Raw genomic sequence first — 17,496 nt, 5'->3', positions numbered from 1 at the left:
ATTTTCTTTGTTTACGAAAATGTTAATCACTAAAAATTATTAAAGCTTCACTTAATTAACTAAAATCACAGTTGACACTCTTTCGCTGGCCTAAAAATACTGAATGACTTTGAAGCCAGTATTCCAAACTCAACACCTCCGCTTTGCGACCGGCCAGCGCTCACTTCCCACATGAATTTGCCTTATTTGGGCTATCACTCACCGCTCGGAGGTGTTGAGGGCCGTTTGCGCTTTGCCTCTAAGAAATACACCCACACTTCGTTGTGTCATCTCAACTGGCATTTGCGTTTGTTTCAAAACATTGTTTACAGTTGCTTTCCGAAACTGCGTTCATAGCGCGCAAACAGCTAGAAAGCTGGAATGGCACTCGTACGAGCAAAGAGACGCGATTCAGTTTGCGGTTCAAGCTTGAAGTGGCGGTGATTCACGTGCGTCGCAAGCGGCTGTAAAATGCGCTGCTGGAGCGCATTATCGACTCATCGATTTGGTTGGGCTTGTGGCGAAAAAGTAAGCGGCCGGCTTTTATGAATGAATTTGTTGTTAACGGCGCTCAGCGGATGTGGGAAGCAGAAACTAAAGGTGACGGCTCAATGCTAGCTTGCGTTGCTCGCTTTGTTTTGCTTTACTTTGAAAACTAGTATGGCAAAAAGCTGCTAAATAGGTGAAAACCAAAAAAATCTGTTGAAAAAAAAATCGGTCAAATAAGCCTAAAGCCTCACTAGTAGCAATCTTCCCTGGGTAAATTCTTTCAGTCGAAATTCTAAATATAACTCGAATGCTCGAAACACCAAGAATTTAGCCAAGCCAGCTTGCTACTAGTGAGTCTTTAGGCTCATTTGACCGATTTTTTTTACAGCCGATTTCTTCGTTTTTCGCATATTTAAAAAATGTAACGCTTCCGTAATTTTGTGTAAAAATTTCCAGCAACGCGATTTAAAAATTTGTAAAACCGTGGAATATGAATTGGAAGAACATCGAAGAACCGAAACCGAAAGCCCGTGAATCGAAGAACGTAAATCATTTATCGTGTAACCGCTTGAGTCAAAGATCGTAAAAATTTACACAAATTATGATTTACGTTCTTAGCTGCTGCTTCCGTTGCTTTTGGTTTGTGTATCAGATATTCTCGCAGCTTTTATGTAGTGAGTTCTACAACCTTTTCGAAGATGTTGAATATTAGGGTGGCTCTTGCTTTCGCAAGGAAATATGCTTAAAGAATTAATTTATATTTCAATAAATATTTATTGAAATTTGAAGTATGTCAGGCGAATGCGGGTAACCAATGTCGCAATATGTCGATTTTAAATAGCATAGAATAATGGCATTTCAAATAGTATTTCGGGGCATGAACTTTTAACCTTTAACAACTAGTGGGCAGAAAACATTAACAAATTAAATAAATTAAATATTTTTTTTTTTTTTTTTTTTGTTTTGGCGGTGAGGTTGGGTTAAAAATGCGTTCGCACTATATAGTAACCGGCGCTCCTACGTGTGTGGTGATTCTACTAAAAATATCCTCTTCTCTTGAATTTTTCCCTCCATCCCGAGACTGCTCCCGCATTGATTCGAGGTAGAGCCAAGACGGCGTCCTAAAAAGTACACTCAGCCTGCGTGCAGGGTCGCCTGTTTTGATCAACCTATGCTCAATGCTCTTCAGCATAACTTTCCATTTCACGCTCCTTTTTTTCGGTTATTATCCTGCACGAAGTTTCCGACGGCATTCCATTTTTCTTCGTCTATCATCTTTTTGTCGATTATTTCTGCAGGTGTAAATACACCAATAGCTCTGTTTTCTGAGCTGTTTTCTCTATGTTCCAAATCTTGCATTTAAAGAAGGTCTGCTCCGCATCATCATACTCAGTCTCTCCATATATGCAGTTTGGTAGGCTCCCTTTTCCAATCGCCAGAAATACTTGCGAAAGGACCCATGTCCGGACAAAATATGTGTGAGGTAATAGTTATCCTCACAGTGCTTTCTTTCTACCCATTTTTTTAGATCGGATATTAGTTTCACTGTCCATCTACCATACCGTTCAGAGTTCCATCTTGCCTGCCAAAGTGTGAGCGTTTGAACTCTAATATCGGAAAAGCGTGACACTGGGATTCCTGAGATTTTTGGCACCCATCTCCGTTTGCGCTTTTGTGCTAGAATACCTATAGGGATGGTTCCGCTGATAACTAAAACCGCTGCTTCAGATACTGTTCTGACTCTGAGAGCGCAGGTGCGTTGCACAGATTGCAGAGTTTTTCACCGGCATTGCACCCTTAGCGAATCTGCCCATATTTTGCCACCATATAAGAGACCAAACATTTCACGCATCACTGCAACCCTTACAAGTCATTGGAAAGTAGGGGATCAGATGCAGCTAGACTCAACCTTCCCTTGAATCCCATCTGCAGAAGCTGCCAAGCGGAAGGGGTGAACGAAAGTCTTCTCCACTACTTATGTGAATGTCCAGGGCTAGCTAGAGCACGACTGCGCTCTTTCGGTAAGCATTTCTTACAGCAAATTATTGAGATCTCAGACATCGAGATAAGGAATTTGCTGCTCTATACGCGGACCTCACTAAATGGATCTGACTGAGAAGGAAAAAAAGTGCGTGTAGCCTAGTACACATAACAGTAGTGAAACTTTCAAGGCAGACAAAGAAAGACGGAGAGGCCCGAGAGAGAATGAGAGAGAGGGAGAAATAATATATATCTAAATAAATTCTCAACATTTGCAGAGAATACAAATACACAAAATTTACAAAAAACGGAGAGGGGTCGACCGGTGTAGGTAAACCCGGACACAAACCGTGGTAACAACGCGCACTACTCCGAGCGTTTATCACCCGCACTAACACAGCGATTCCAGGACCGCGGCAACGGCACAAATTATCGCAAGGGAATACAAATAAATTCGACGCCGGAATGGATAGCACTTTATAGTACGCACAAGCACTAGCCAAGAAATGGAAGTAAGCGCCAAAAAGTAGGCTCACAAAACAAACGCCAAAAAACTTGGGACCAAAAAACGCCCCAAACAGTAGGCACCAAGGATATATAATATAACGCCAGAAGTAGGCACCAAAAATATATTTCCTACAAATTTGCACCAACAAACAAGCGCCAAAAAGTAGGCAGTGTTTTTTCTCACTAGATATTAGCAACCACAAGAAAAAACTCAGGATAAATAGCCTAAAGTGTATCTAAAATATATATAAGGTGTAGCTCTCTCTCTCCTTTTCCTCTACGTTATATCTTTTTTCTCTCTCGCGAAACGAAAATGCCCAAAACGTTGCATGGCCTTGAAATTTTACTCTCCTTTCTCGCCTTGCCTATCGACGCCTAATAAGTTCCACTTAAAAAAACCAGAAAAGAAGACATCATCACACGAGGACATTGGTAGTAAAACGGTGCTGGTCACTAAAATAAGGATTATTTCAGTGGAAATACTCAATCACTTCAACAACAACAACAAAAACATAACTTTGATTCTACACCGGTATTCGTTTTTGATCCTTCTGTGTAGATTTTAACTGATGGAGCTTCTACAAGCCATTGGCACAATTTTTATACTGTTAAGTACTTTTTCTTCAGAATTTTCTCTGAAAAAAGTAGCTTTTTTAAAAGGTATATATATATTTTCCCATAGTTCCTAGATGAAACATAGGGCCTCAAACGGTCATCGCGGATTTATTAAGTAGCTCAAGATGGCTGACATCTTAGATCACATTTGAAATCACCTTTAATTACTGCTTTATGTATTTTGATGTCTGATGACTTTGGATTTCCTGTTTTTTGTATCTTTCAAAACTAATTACTGGAAGTCCATTTATTGTTATTACCGCAGATAAAAGCACCAACAAAATGAGGTAAGTTAATTCTCTTTTATTAGACATATTCGAGCACATAATTAACTTAGTTTCTTTTTCTAAATTATACTTATCTTAAAAATTTGCTAAAAGGTCATATACGATTGCGCACACATATAAATACATATATGCATAAGAAGGTTGGTGAAATACTAACTAGTTACCGACTACTCTTTTTCTGTTGAACTCGTTTTTTGTTCACATCAAAGTTAAAACTTTCTATGCATAGTAAAATTATTGCAAAAAAGTTCACGTTTTGAGTGGTTTTAAAATATTTGTCTTTACTAAATACATACAGGTGAAGTACAAAAGTTAGCTACATTAAAGTCAAAGTGTAAATGTAGCAAAATATGAACTAAAATCTCTTGCCAACGCCCCAAGACCGTGGCAGAGTTTCACTTAACTATTTGGAATTCATAGCTGCGGATGCATTGTTTACCTTAAAAATATTCGTATGCCTAAATACACAAAAATGCTACTGAATAAATGCCTAATTTTTACTTGGTTAGTCCTTTGCAAATTTCCTACCCACTACGAATGGTTAAATGCTAATTAAATATTGCTTTTATTGCACTTATTGGCTAATTATTGATTGCACATTTCCGGCCAAAGACAACGGAAAAATATCACATTGTTCGTCTAAAATCTAAATAAAAAAACATTTACTACTTTTTATTCTAAATGAACTAACTAAATTACATCATTTTTTTCTTTTCAGTAAAAAGTCTGTTTGTTATTGCACCGTTACTTCAGATTGCACCTAAATTATTGCACTTACAGTGTAGCCAAGCATATTGCACAGAGTTGCCAAAGTTTTCGATTACTTTACAACTAAAACTAAATTAAACTTTAAATCGACTAAGCCTAGTTTTTCCTTTCACTACTTTCTTGGTCATCCTCCTTCTGAAGTCATCTTCCTCAACTTTTCCTCACATTTTTGTACAGCACCGAGTGGGTTTCAATACTCTCTGCACCCGACTCCCACATATCTTCCGCATTTGTTTCGCCATCTGTCTCCGAAGAGCCATACGATGGACTCTGTCCGCGTTCTTGCTGTTCCTCCTCCTCCTCCGACGAGTATACATTCAAAGCATCTAGATTTCGTGTTGTGCCACGCCCACCACTCGACTGCGTCAGCGTCTTATCGGACTCCGCATCGCTGGTGTCCGCCTCCAGCGGCTCGTGCACCGCTTTGCGTCTCATTGCGGCTAGCTCATTTTCGGGTGGTTCGCCCATATGTTCGAAGTCCTCAAAACGATTGCTATCCAAGATGCTGCCACGTCGTGCTGATGCCGCAATACCGTTATGGCGGTCAGTTAGCGTGCTGCCACCATCTGAATTGTCTTCAATTGTGTCTATGCGTATGATACGATCGCGACCGGACATTTTTTTGAAATTGTAGCGATCGTAAAAGCTGCGCTTGTACACTTCGGCTGAGTCGGCGCTCATATAGCCACTATCCATTTCTTGTAGGCGTGGTCCGAAACGTTGTTCGTAGTAGTTTTGCGAGGCAGGTGCCGAGTAGCTACTCTTGGGTGTCGAAACGCGTGGGTGTTCGTCGATGAGAGAGGAGATGCCCTCGTCGCGATCGAGCACCTCCAAAAAGCTAGGCGGTTTCTTGTCGTAAGGTGGCGCCGGACTATGTGTGGGACTGAATTTGGACGCAGCCATACTGACGAATTTTTTCCATGCATTCTTGAGATCTTTCGCCTTCTTTGCGCGATCTTTCAAGCCCATCGCTATTTGCATGCCATGTGTCAACTGCGCGGGTTCGATTTCGCAGTGATAGACGGTTTGAACGGCATTGGTTGGCGTTGGCGGCGGCGGTGGTGTGGAATTCGCGCTATTGTTATTTGATGCGGTGCTGCGCTGTGGATACGCTATACCCACGGGGACGCCAGCATTCCGATACAACTCCTTGGTGCGATCGGAGAGCCGACTACTGCTACGGTTCGAGCGCGAGCCGATCGAAAGCTTATCGGATTTACTGCTATCTACCTCGTTATTCTTGACATTACTGATATTATTGTTCGCCTCCAGCTGTGAATCGAAATCGTTGCAGTTGTTTTGCTCCTCTTCGGTGGAGTCATGCGTCTTCCGACGGTTCAAGTATTTTGTAAGGCTGTAGTCACTACGCAAGCCATTGATTTGTGTATTGAACATTGCGCCGTAATCGTTTTCGATGCGTTGTGACTTTAGTTTGGGTGGTGGGGAGTCTATTTGCTTGACACTAGTGAATTTGTTGCTACTTTTATTGGTGTTGCTGTTGCTGACACTACTACGTCGGCTGCTTAAGTGATCCTGCGATTCGGCTGGATCTAGTTTGTCTCTTTGGCCATCATGTGCCACGCTGGAGAGCGTGTTGTTGCATGAGCCGCCGAATTCTGAATTAGCCAGATTATCGGATACGCCCGTGATCTCGGTGGATTCGCTGTGGTTGCTCGCCGTTTCCTCTTCCGTGGCGTTAGTGCTGGTGGTGGAGTGATGTACGTAGTGATGCTGATTGTGGTTCTGATAGTGGTGGCCGTGTTGCGAGTGCTGCGTGGAGGCGTGACTCCGCTGACTTGTTAACGTGGTGGAGGCGGAACTGGGAGGTGGAGGTGGTGGTTGTGGTGGTGGTGAACGACTGATACGTTTCTTCTGTCCTATACATGAAGAGCTCGTTTTGTTGGTAATTGTACTGTTCAGTGTGCTGTTGGGTGTGGGCGAGTGCGTTTGGCTTGGTGTGTGCGTTGGTGAAGGCGGAGCCTTTACGTTTTTTGTCAGCTCGTAGAAACTATTGGGTGAAACCGCGCGGTTCTTAAGTGGCGGTGGCGGCGGCGATGGTGAACGACGCGCATTGTGCACTTGCGGACTAACCACTGCGGCCTCCGCCATGCGTCGTCCTTTCGGTGTACTAATTTTTATAGTCGTCTTATTAGGTACATCATTTGAGATCTCAACGGCAGGCGGTGGTGCTACTGGCTGTTCAACGATCTGCTGTCGCCGCTTTTGTTTAGCCTCAAGCGTTAGCAAACGTCCATGTTCACTATTTAGTTCCAGTTCCTGTGCGCTGGCATACTGTCCGCCACATTTGCAGCTCGACTGACTATTTTGTCTTACCAACGGCGATTGGTAAATCTTGCGCAAACTGCTGATGCTGGGCCGGCGCTCTGCATCCATATCCTTCACTTTTTCGGCACCACGCAATTCCACATGACTCTCGTAAGTCGGCGTATGTTCGCTGGCATGACTGCTCTGACTGCGTATGGAACTATTCGTGCACAACATAAACGATGACTGAGTTATGCTCAGTTGTGAGAGGGAGCCTTGATGCTGTTCGTGCCCGCCTAAACCCGGGGGTGATGCGTGGTTATTTAGCTGTTCGCCATTTTGCACTTTTTTTAAAGGCTGTACCGGCCAAGCATTTACATCGCAGAAGCTTTGCTTCTTCGGCTTGCGATCTAATGTATCGGGTTCGAACTGATCGCTGTCTGTAGAGCGTTCGATATCAGACTGTGGCTCGTGCTCCACCTCGATTGTCATGCTACCACGAAACGGAGTGTCGTATTTGATGCGCGCTGCTATTTCTTTTTGCTTGCTGCTGTTACTGTCCGACTTGTTGAGCGGTTTCTTCTTTATATCAGCCTCTGGACGAAACCCACTTGACTTGTCGTAGACTGTGTGGCTAATTTCCAGCTCTTCTTCAAGTGGCAGTGCGGTGCTCAGGCTGGGACTGAGCTGGGAGCTTACATCCGAGGATGGTGATGAAGAGGATTGTGAGCTTTTGCGCTTTGTTGCCTCCAATCGCTCGAGACTATCCGTTTCGTAATCGACAATGAGGTATTGTGGCGACTTTCGTCTATAAATGGGCGAGTCGGGCTGAAATTGCTTGAGCGACTTACGACTTAAAGTGCTGTAATCGGGTGTTGGCACAGAAGGTCCGCTGCTTTGCGTGTTATTGTAGATGTCTTTGATTTTTTTCTCGATTGTGCTATCATAGTCCGGTGTTGGTATATCCAAATGAAAGCCGGTAGTGGCACTAAAAGCTGCATTATACTCACGATTGAGCGCATCGCACATAGTTTCGGGCAACTGTTTTACATTTCGCAGCAAGTCGTACTGTCGACATTCAACGGAACTGTGTGCTGAGGGATCATATAGATCCACAATTTCGCTCCGCTTACGCGCCGAAGAAGACTTTGAACGGTGCGAGGAAGAGTTGCGACTGCGCGGGGAGGGCGAAGGCGAGTCATGTAGCATAAACTTGGGATTATTGTAAATCTCGCTGCCTGTCTCTGCGAAACCATACAAACTGGCAGCAGCCGAAAGCGCAGAGAATGACTTGCTGTAGTTGCGATTAACAGGTATAGTGACAGACGGACCGGTAGCAAGGCTTGTGCAATAAAGCTGATATGAAACCGAAGAAGTACTGGGCGTAACTTCAATGGCGTTCAAAGGTGACTCAATAGCCATGGCGCTATTGCGCGCACCTTTAGCTCTGCCATCATTGGAATTGCCACTGGATGTAGGGGGTGGTGGAGGACGCTGTTTTGGCGGCGCCACCTCCTTAGGTAGGGGACTGCGTTGGCCACTGCGACTATGTGCACGACCTCCGTGTGAGGGTGAGGCCATCTTCGGTGACGGCCGACGAGTGTTTCCGCTATGCTGATGTTGCTGTAACTTACTCGATTGTTCGCTGGTGCCGCCGGTATTTTGTGACTCATTAGTGCCGCCACTCTCTTCATTGCTGGTAACCGTTTGCAGCCATTTCTCAATGCTGTTGCGCTTATCGCCACAATTTTTCACGTGCCCGCTGCAACGGTTATTGGCACAGCCTTGACATTCGGAAGGCGATTGCTGTCTGTGCGAGCTGTAAATAGAGGGCGTGTCTGAGCGCATCGTGCCTTCCTCGGGTATCATAATAAGTGAAGGCTGATAGCGTTTGGTGGCCATTTTATACTTCGCTATGGCGATGACTTCGCGTATTTTATGCAAAAACTCGAGAGCGGCTGGGGGTGGTTGCTGAAGTGATGGAGAAATTAAGAATTAAGAAGGAGGATTAATTACAAAATTTTCATTATTAGCTCAATTTTTGCATACTCACCGCCAACAAATGCGGCTCGAAGTAGGCGGGATTAAAGTATAGTTTCTTGCGCACATTACCATTCACCATCTGCCTCAAATGCTCTAATTTCTCTTCGGTCATCATATCCTCCACTATCGAAACATTCTCCACCGGCAAACATTCCGTCTCCTGCGTAGACGATGACGACGACGACTGCTCGTTCGATTGCTCAGCAGTCGACTGACCGTTCGCGCTCTTCGGCGAATCGTGTGGCGAGCTGTGCGCCTTGCCCATCCCCAACTGCGGATGCACCAGCGCCGATGTCTGCATCTGACAAGACACGCAAACGCTTCAATATCATCAAGCATACAGAACAACAACAAAATATGCACAATGCGTGCAAAGTACCTGTGTAAGTTTCTCATGGAAGTTGCCATCCATTTCGCACTCGGAATTCGAATTTGAAATATCGCTAGCGAAACCCGAATTGTGTTCGCCTAATTGTGGGAAATGCTGCAAGAGCGGATTGTTCTTGATAATGCCCATCTCCTCCTTCAGACTGCCGATGCTGGTGCGTGAACGCGGCTCATTCGAGGTGCCCATGCTGGTGGCTGAATAGATGCTGCCGCTGCTATTGAATGGTGCGCCGAAAGTCACCTGATCGTTCTTCGGGTAATTAATTTCATTAGCCATGTCGTCGAGTGAGTTGCGCATGTGCGGTGATTGATCGCGACTTTTGCGTTTCTTCATGTGCAAGTACAGAAACACCGAAGCTACATAAATCAGGCCCAGCAACAGGCTGCAGACGCCGATGACTATGTACTCCTTGGTGGACATGCCGTCCGAAGTTGAGGCCAGCGTTGATGTAGCCTCCGACTGAAAAAGTACCTCTGACACATCTGCAAGTGGGCGTCCCAAAGCGAGAACATTTGGTTATTCGATATCAACATTGGCTTGTGCGCAGTGCAGCAATATGTAATGAAATTATGTATGTGTGTGTGTGTGCACATTCCCGATTCATACTTACTGTTGGTGTATTTCACTGGTGTGCCATTGACACGAAATGCGACACAGGGCGAGAAGACATTTTTCGGCGGCATGATGTGGTCTAGCGGAGCGCAAGAATGTAAAGAAGTTCTGTTATATAAATTCTGCTGACTTGCTGAAATGTGAGACGTACCTTTAATGGTCGCGTTCAAGGCAATCGTCATGTCACGACAAACCAGGTGCACGACAATGAGGCGGCCTTGCATTTTGTGGCGCAGATCTGGTTCGCCCAACCACTGGAATAAATTGTAGAGAAGCGGAAATTATTGATCAGTTATAAGATTCATGAGATTTGTGGTGGCTATTTATGAATGAAAGCCAATTATATATAATAGAAAGTGATTAGTCTCAAATTTAACACGAGCTTCTTAAATATATTTTTAGTATTTAATCGAAGATTATTTCTCACCGCTATTTTTTTTTTTTGTATAACCAATTTAAGGGCGAAATTTTGGTCAAACATCGATTTTCCTTTTTTTGAGAAACCGCCATTTTGTCAAAAAAAAATATTTTGCTTATTTCTTCGATTAATTACTAGATTTAACATTATTTTAACGAAATCTGTTAGGTTTTTTAATTTCAGAAATTTCAGAGGCTCCAGTTCAGAGATATTCTTGTCACCGCAAAACATTTTTTTTGATAGAAGCTCACGGAGATCAGCTGTAGCTCCTTTCCAAACAAATATTTTTACTAATACTAAGTCTTAAAATACAGTTAAAAGATAACATAGTGCGTGTACAAATTTTTAGATCCATAAATTTAAAAGTTTTCTCAGAAAAAATTCTGGAAAAATCGCTTTTTTCTGGCGCATTAATTAAAGGTAGTGACACTAGACCAACATTAATATTTTGCATCTTTGATTGTCAAAGCAAAGTATTGACAAGGTATAAAACAAAGAATGAATTCGCCTTGTTTCATTCTGAGGTGACCGCTACATGGACACGGCGAAAGAGAACGAAAGAAATCAGAAATCAGCTGATTTACCGATACCACCTTTAATACAAGAATGATAGAATACAGATTGCGCCTTCCGAATCCGCGTATGTCGTAAGAGCCCATAAATTAACCAAGCAAAAGGAAGGGGAATTACTTGTTTCGTAAGAAGAAGAGTCGGTGAAAGCAATGGAAACAACCGAAGACAAAAAAATATACGCGCACACATATTTTCTTTCCACGGCGTCTTCCGGATAAAAACGCAAAAAGCTGCATTTGGAGGCTTTATATTCATTTGTGTTTTACAATTTGACACGCGGAACTTCGCTTTCATTAGTGTGATTAGTTTAAATCTCACAAATCGGAGTACTATCAAGCCATTCACTGAATTTTCACAAAGATGTAATTTCTCCTACTTTTGTTCGTTTTGTTCGTTTGCTTTGTATTGCAAAGGGAGCCGACGTCAGACTTGTCAAAATCGCGAAAAATAAAGTAACTGTTTTTAATGGCGCCACCTTAGATACTCAATTTGTCTTGTCTTTAAAGATTCGCCTTGGATTTAATCGTTTGTTTTCACAGAAATTCATTCCATATACATAATAATATTATATAATTTTTGCTAATTTTTCAAATATAAGAAAAAAACGGCAGTTGCAGCATTTAGAACTTTTCTATATAGATTTGGCGTGCATGCAAAGCTTGGAAGTGGGACTCTATGCGTTAACCGCAAAATAAATTTCGAGAGCTATTGAGGTCTCTACTCACAATAGTGCCGAAGCATTCAAAAGCTTTAGAAATTATTCGTGAGTACAGGGTCCGGTACTCGTAGTGTAACCAGTTATGGAAAATTATAATACTTTTAGTTAATTCAAAGTAGAAAAAGTGTAAAAAAAATACAAAATTAAGAATCAATTTACATTTGCTCGATATGACTCCCTTTTGCCTTGACTATGGCCTTGAGACGGTCCAAAACCGAATCGCAAGCTACCCGAATGTGACTTGCAGGTATTTTGGGCCCACTCGCGGACAATGGCTTTTTTCAGCGCCTCGAGTCTGGTGAATCTTTTAGTTCGGACCTTGTTATCCAAAGTGGCCCAAAGAGAATAATCCATCGGCAACTCCTTCGCTCTCTCAAGTGTGACTTGTTGCTGCTTTGGTGTGAGATCGTAAGCCTTTTGGCTCTTATAAGGCTTGACTTTGAGATCATTTTTCAGTATGCGGCGGATGCTACGGTCAGATATTTTCAGTTCTTGTGCCATTTTATTGGCACTTCGTTGGAGATTTCGGGGAAGTCGCTTATTCACATTTTGTACCATTTCACGTGACGTTGCAGTCTTTTGGTGACCACCTCCATGACGTTTCGCCATGCTACCAGTATCATTGTAACGAGCAATGGTGCGATAAACAAAAACTTCATTTACTTTGAGGTGCTCGAGCTCACGAACAATCGCTGATTTTGATTTTCCAGCCAAATATAATGCAATCAGACTATTACGTTTGAAATCCATTACTGATTTTCTTTTTTCGCGTTTACTCTCGGCAAAATACTTCCGCGCGCTTGTAAAAAATATTTTGGACTGTCATTTAGCCAACTAACAGACAGCTGATGCACGGGCATCAGCTACGTGAGCGGTCTGAAGTTGGTTACACTTCGGGTGCAGGGCCCTATATTTATATCGTTGCTAATATTTTAGTTGCCCAAATTGGCTTGTTTTTAATTGCATTCTTGTCTAGTCTGTACTGTAATTCGTACTGTAGATTATTAAAATAAAATAAAAAATAAAATACATGCAAGATTTCTATAGGAAAGTTAAAAGAACAGTGAACTAATTTTTCACATATAACAGAAAAAAACGATGATCGGGTTGCAAATATTTTAGAGTAATAAAATTTGTTGGCTCTTGCGTGCATTTGCTTATTTTCTTTTAAACGCACTTTATTAGCTGCTAAACGCATTTGAGTTCCAGATACTTTTTTTGCCATTTAGCTGTAACATCATTTTCATTTTCATTCTGTTGCCATGGTGACTAAACATATGGGTTACACGTTGAACGCCACTGCCAGCTGCGCTAAATTGCAACAACTTCATTCGCAAATTTATCACTCTAATAAACACAACAACAATAAAATGCTGGTTTTATGTGTCGCAGTTTGTGCAATGAAAGCATTAATTGCTTCATAAAATGCAATAAATATTTCTGTGCGATTGTCGCCGAAGGAAGTTCATCACTATGGCTTTTCGGTTTTATGTGCAGCAAATAGCAAGGCGGGGTTGCGTTAATTACCTTAACTTGTCAACTGTGCTCACACTTACCTGCAAGAAAGTACGTCCTTCATCGCGAAACATCCGAAATGGATAATCCGTATCGATTGGATTTCTTAAATCCGACCAGCCGTTAATGGTAAGATATTGGGCGCCAGTGACAGCACATACGGGGGTGCGAATTTCTAAAAAGATGGTAATGAAATAAATGGCTTTAATATTTGCATGACGTTAAAATAATCAAGACTATATAGTACATAACCCTATTATTCTGCAAATACTCTCGTCAAACCTCCTCCTCTTTAGTAGGCGCGGATGGAGATGTTAGGCGCAGATAATCTAACCAAGTCTTGCTTAAGCTCTAATCAAAAACGTCGTATAATATTTCCATGGTCTATAAAAAGTCAAAGCGTAGTCACAGTTTGTCAAAATCCGAAATATCCGCGCACTAAAATATTTTCTGAATACATTTTATCCCCATCTTGTCTCGTTTCGTCCATGTTCTGGTTATAAAAACTATTCCATGACTTTCTTTAGAATCTCTATGCTAAATTAATACAGACCTAGGTAGGTAGGTAGGTAGGGTGGTTGTCGCAAGACACACTTAGACCTTCGGCAGGTCCATTGTGATACCACTGGAGCTTATCCTTACTCTACGTGTTCCTTTTCAAACCATCCGGTTGCTTTAATAAACGAGCAGAGCTTCGTTAGTTTTAGATGGGCTATGTCCGCTACATCGGTTAGAAATGCTGTATCGAGAGTGCGCAGCCTTCTCATACAGACCTAAGTAAAGCATTCTCATCTGCCAATCGGATTACTTCCTATCTAACTCTGCCAATGTCGGATACTCCTCTGTAAGCCCATTAAAAGTTAGCTTTTGAGGGCTAAACACTTGGGCTGAAAAGTGCCGGTCCTAACATATAGGCGGCACTAGTTCTATAGGATTTACCTCGGTTTCAGTTAGTACTAACCTAAAGAAGACAACTGTTGAAATTTCAAGATATTCTATTCAGTAGTTCGTGAGTTATTGTGCTAAGAGTGACACTACTTTTGTTATTTTCAAAGCAATGGATCAAAAAGAATTTCGTGTTTTAATTTTGCACTGCTTCGTTCAAGCGAAGCAATGGCTTGAGAAGTGTTTGGGTACTCCGCTCCATCAGTAACTACGATAAAACGATGGTTTGCTGACCTGAAATGCGACTTCGAATAGAGACTCTGATGATGCGCAATGTAGTGGACATTCAAATGAGGCGGCAACACGAGAAAACATAAAAAAAATCCTCAAAATCATTTTGAATGATCGAAAAGTGAAGTTGAGTGAGTTAACTGACATCGTAAAGATATCAAAAGTACGGGTTGGCTTCACATTGCCTGAGCATTTGACGATGACAAAATATTCTATTTAAAGTGGGTGCCGGGATTGCTTTGTTGTTGTTGTAGCAACAATACTAAGCCCTGTCTAAAATTATCTAAAGGTAGGCCCAGGAAACTTGCTGTTACGACAGGTTGGGTCCAGAGGAAGAGGGGCGTTAGATGAGTGGGTTTAGTGGGGTATGTGAAAAGCTGGTTAGTGTTGTGCGGGATGCCTTCGCATGCAGGACATATGTTTAGTATGTCGATTCAATTCTGGCTATGTAGGAGTTTAACCTGCTACAATATCCGCAACGTAATTGTGCCAGTGTTACGCGGGTCTCACGGGGAACCTGGAGCTCTTCATCTGCTGTAGGTCGTGGTTGGACTCCGATTACTGCATTCGGTGGTCGGGAGCTTAAGAAGGTGGTAATGATCGCCCGATTAATGTCGTTTATTGCCTGTCCAAACACTGTCCGATCCAGTAAATGTTTGTTCGTTTTGTCCTGGATCTCGTCGGCGTAAATGAGGAGGTGTTTCCTGACCAGCCTGGGAGATGGCTCTGGCTCAAGCAGGTGTCTGCAAGGGGAAACCTGCGGTAGCAACCAAGCAGACACTGTTTTCTGAGTAGTTTATTGTGCTCCTTTACCGGGAGCATCTGCGCCTCGTTGTGAAGGTGTTGGAGAGGGGTTGTCAGGAGGCAATCCGTCCATGTGCGAATAGCAGTGTTTTGGCAAGTCTGGAGCTTTATCCACTGCGAGTCACTAGCGACCAGGCGACTAGACAGGCGCAGCGTAGTTTAGAACCCGCTGACCAATAGGCTTAAATGTCGATAGCAACATTTCTTTGTCCTTGTCCCAAGTGCTTCCGGCAAGCGATTTGAGGGCCTTGTTGCGATTCTGGATTTTAGTGGCAGTTGCGGTTGGGTGCGCAGAGAAGGATTGCTCTCCTGTCAAAGGTTACACCCAAAATTTTGGAATTGTTAACAGTCGGAATTGGTATGCCATCGAATTTTACCTTGAGTTGCCGTTTAACCTCCTTTGTACAGGTGGAAAAAAGGGTCGCCGTGGACTTTGTGGAGATTCGGGAAGATTCCTCGCAGTGAAACAGCGAAAAAGGCCGGTGATGTAGATATTCACTTTGGCGCACAGGCCACCAATATCATTGCTCGACGCCATTATCGCGCACTCGTCAGCGTAGTAGACTCCCTCTTGTGGCTGGGGAGAGCTTCGATACATAGAAATTGAACAGCAAGGGTGACAGGGTGGTGTCCTATGGAGCCCCTTGCTTTATCTTACTCTGTTTGGATGTTTGGTCTCTAAAAATCACTGACGCGTGTCGACCGCTCAGATAATTAGCGGACCACCGCTTCAGCTCTGGCGAGAGTGTCGACTGTAAAAAGTCATCTAGTAGTGGGGAATGGCTGACAGTATCGAAAGCCTTCTTCAGGTCCAACGCTACTAGGACAGTCTTCTCGCAGCGGCGGCTTTGGTTAAGCCCGCGGTTTGTCTGGGCGTTTATGACGGTGAGTGCTGTGTGGTACTGTGCACTCGTCGGAAACCATGCTGATATAACGCCCCGTGCCGCGTTTGCTCACCATATTTGCTTCATCAAGACAACGTACCGTGTCACAAGTGAATCAAAATAATGGCAAAACTAAATGAATTCAACTTTGAATTGCTCTCACATCCACTGTATCTGCCAGATTTGGCTCCCAATGACTACTGGTTGTTCGCAGACCTAAGAAAGCGCTCGCCGGTAAGAAATGTCGCTCGAATGAAGACGCTATCGCTGAAACTGAGCCCTATTTTGAGGCAAAATATAAGTCTTTCTAGAAAAGTGGCATTGAAATGTTAGAGTGGCGCTGGAATCATTGCGTTGTTCTTGATGGAAATTACGTTGATGAATTTGAACAAAAAAAGTGTTTTTTTGTTACGCCTGGGACTTTTCAGCCCATGAGTTATAACAGCTTTAGAGTGTGTGGGTCAACAAAGTGTAAGAAATGGTAGTATATTTGTCTTCTTACTTTTTTAAGTTTCTATATTACTTGCTGATTTGAGCTTGAGATGCTTGTGTGTTTATATAAGGGTTTCCCAATAAGAGGAGTTATTTTGATGAAAGATCAATGGTTTCGTTGCTTGTGTGGTACGTAACGCCATGTTGTTGAAAATAAACGTTGTCCAGAACAATACCATCCAATTTCGGCCATAAAAAATCGTTAATCATCTCTCGTTAATCAGCTTCATTTTCGAAAAAGTAAGGTCTAATGACTCCGCCGGACCATAAACCGCACCAAACAGTCACACGTTGAGGATAGAGAGGCTTTTCAACAATAACTCTTGGATTTTCTGAGCCTCAGATCCGAAAATTTTGCTTGTTGACGACGACACCGAGGTGGAAATGGGCCTCTTCACTCAAGATGATTTTTCGATGGAATTCTGGATCATTTTCATGCATTTGAACGACCCAATCAGCAAAGACACGACGTTGTTGATGATCGGCCGGCTTGAGTTCTTGTGTTAAGTGGACTTTAGAAGCCTTAAGACGCAAATCTTGGTGCAAAATACGGTGCAATGACGTTTGTGGAATGCCTAATTCCAAAGAACGACGAGGAATAGACAAACCTGGGTTTTCTTCAACACTTTCGGCTACAACAGCAACATTTTCCGCTGTTCTTGAGCAACGTGCACGGGTTTTATGCTTCACATCGCTAACTAGTCTCAACAGCTCGAGTTTTTTCACCAATTTCTGTATTGCGGTGCGACAAGGTGCTCTACGATGACCCAAAAATGTTCGAGTTTTACGAACCGTCTCCGCCAAATTTTCAACATTTTTATAGTGAATTTTAATAATTTCAATGCGTCTTTTATTAATGGCGTAGTTTCTACTTGTCAGATATCATCAAAAAACGACAGCTTCAAAAGTGACATCTACCGAAATAGCCGGCTATTCAAAATAGCACCTGTTATTGGAAAACCCTTTAGTATATTTATGCATAT

At 42.8% G+C, this 17,496-nt stretch overlaps 1 protein-coding gene across 1 annotated transcript in view; it reads right to left on the bottom strand.

Moving 5' to 3' along the window:
• Positions 1-4,775: 4,775 nt before the first annotated feature.
• LOC129244062 (uncharacterized) overlaps positions 4,776-17,496 on the bottom strand; it is a 68,816-nt gene continuing 56,095 nt past the window's right edge. Inside the window, exons 5-9 of the mRNA XM_054881675.1 lie at positions 13,199-13,332; positions 9,932-10,187; positions 9,313-9,803; positions 8,944-9,234; positions 4,776-8,861 (exon numbers count right to left, since the gene is read on the bottom strand). Coding sequence (XP_054737650.1) covers positions 4,776-8,861; positions 8,944-9,234; positions 9,313-9,803; positions 9,932-10,187; positions 13,199-13,332 — 5,258 coding nt within the window. The remainder of the gene's footprint in view (positions 8,862-8,943; positions 9,235-9,312; positions 9,804-9,931; positions 10,188-13,198; positions 13,333-17,496) is intronic.

This window comes from Anastrepha obliqua, chromosome 4 (genome assembly GCF_027943255.1).
Source record: "Anastrepha obliqua isolate idAnaObli1 chromosome 4, idAnaObli1_1.0, whole genome shotgun sequence".
In the NCBI taxonomy this organism is placed as follows: domain Eukaryota; kingdom Metazoa; phylum Arthropoda; class Insecta; order Diptera; family Tephritidae; genus Anastrepha; species Anastrepha obliqua.
Note: the sequence above shows the minus strand (reverse complement) of the source record. Positions and strands in the feature narration are given on the sequence as shown.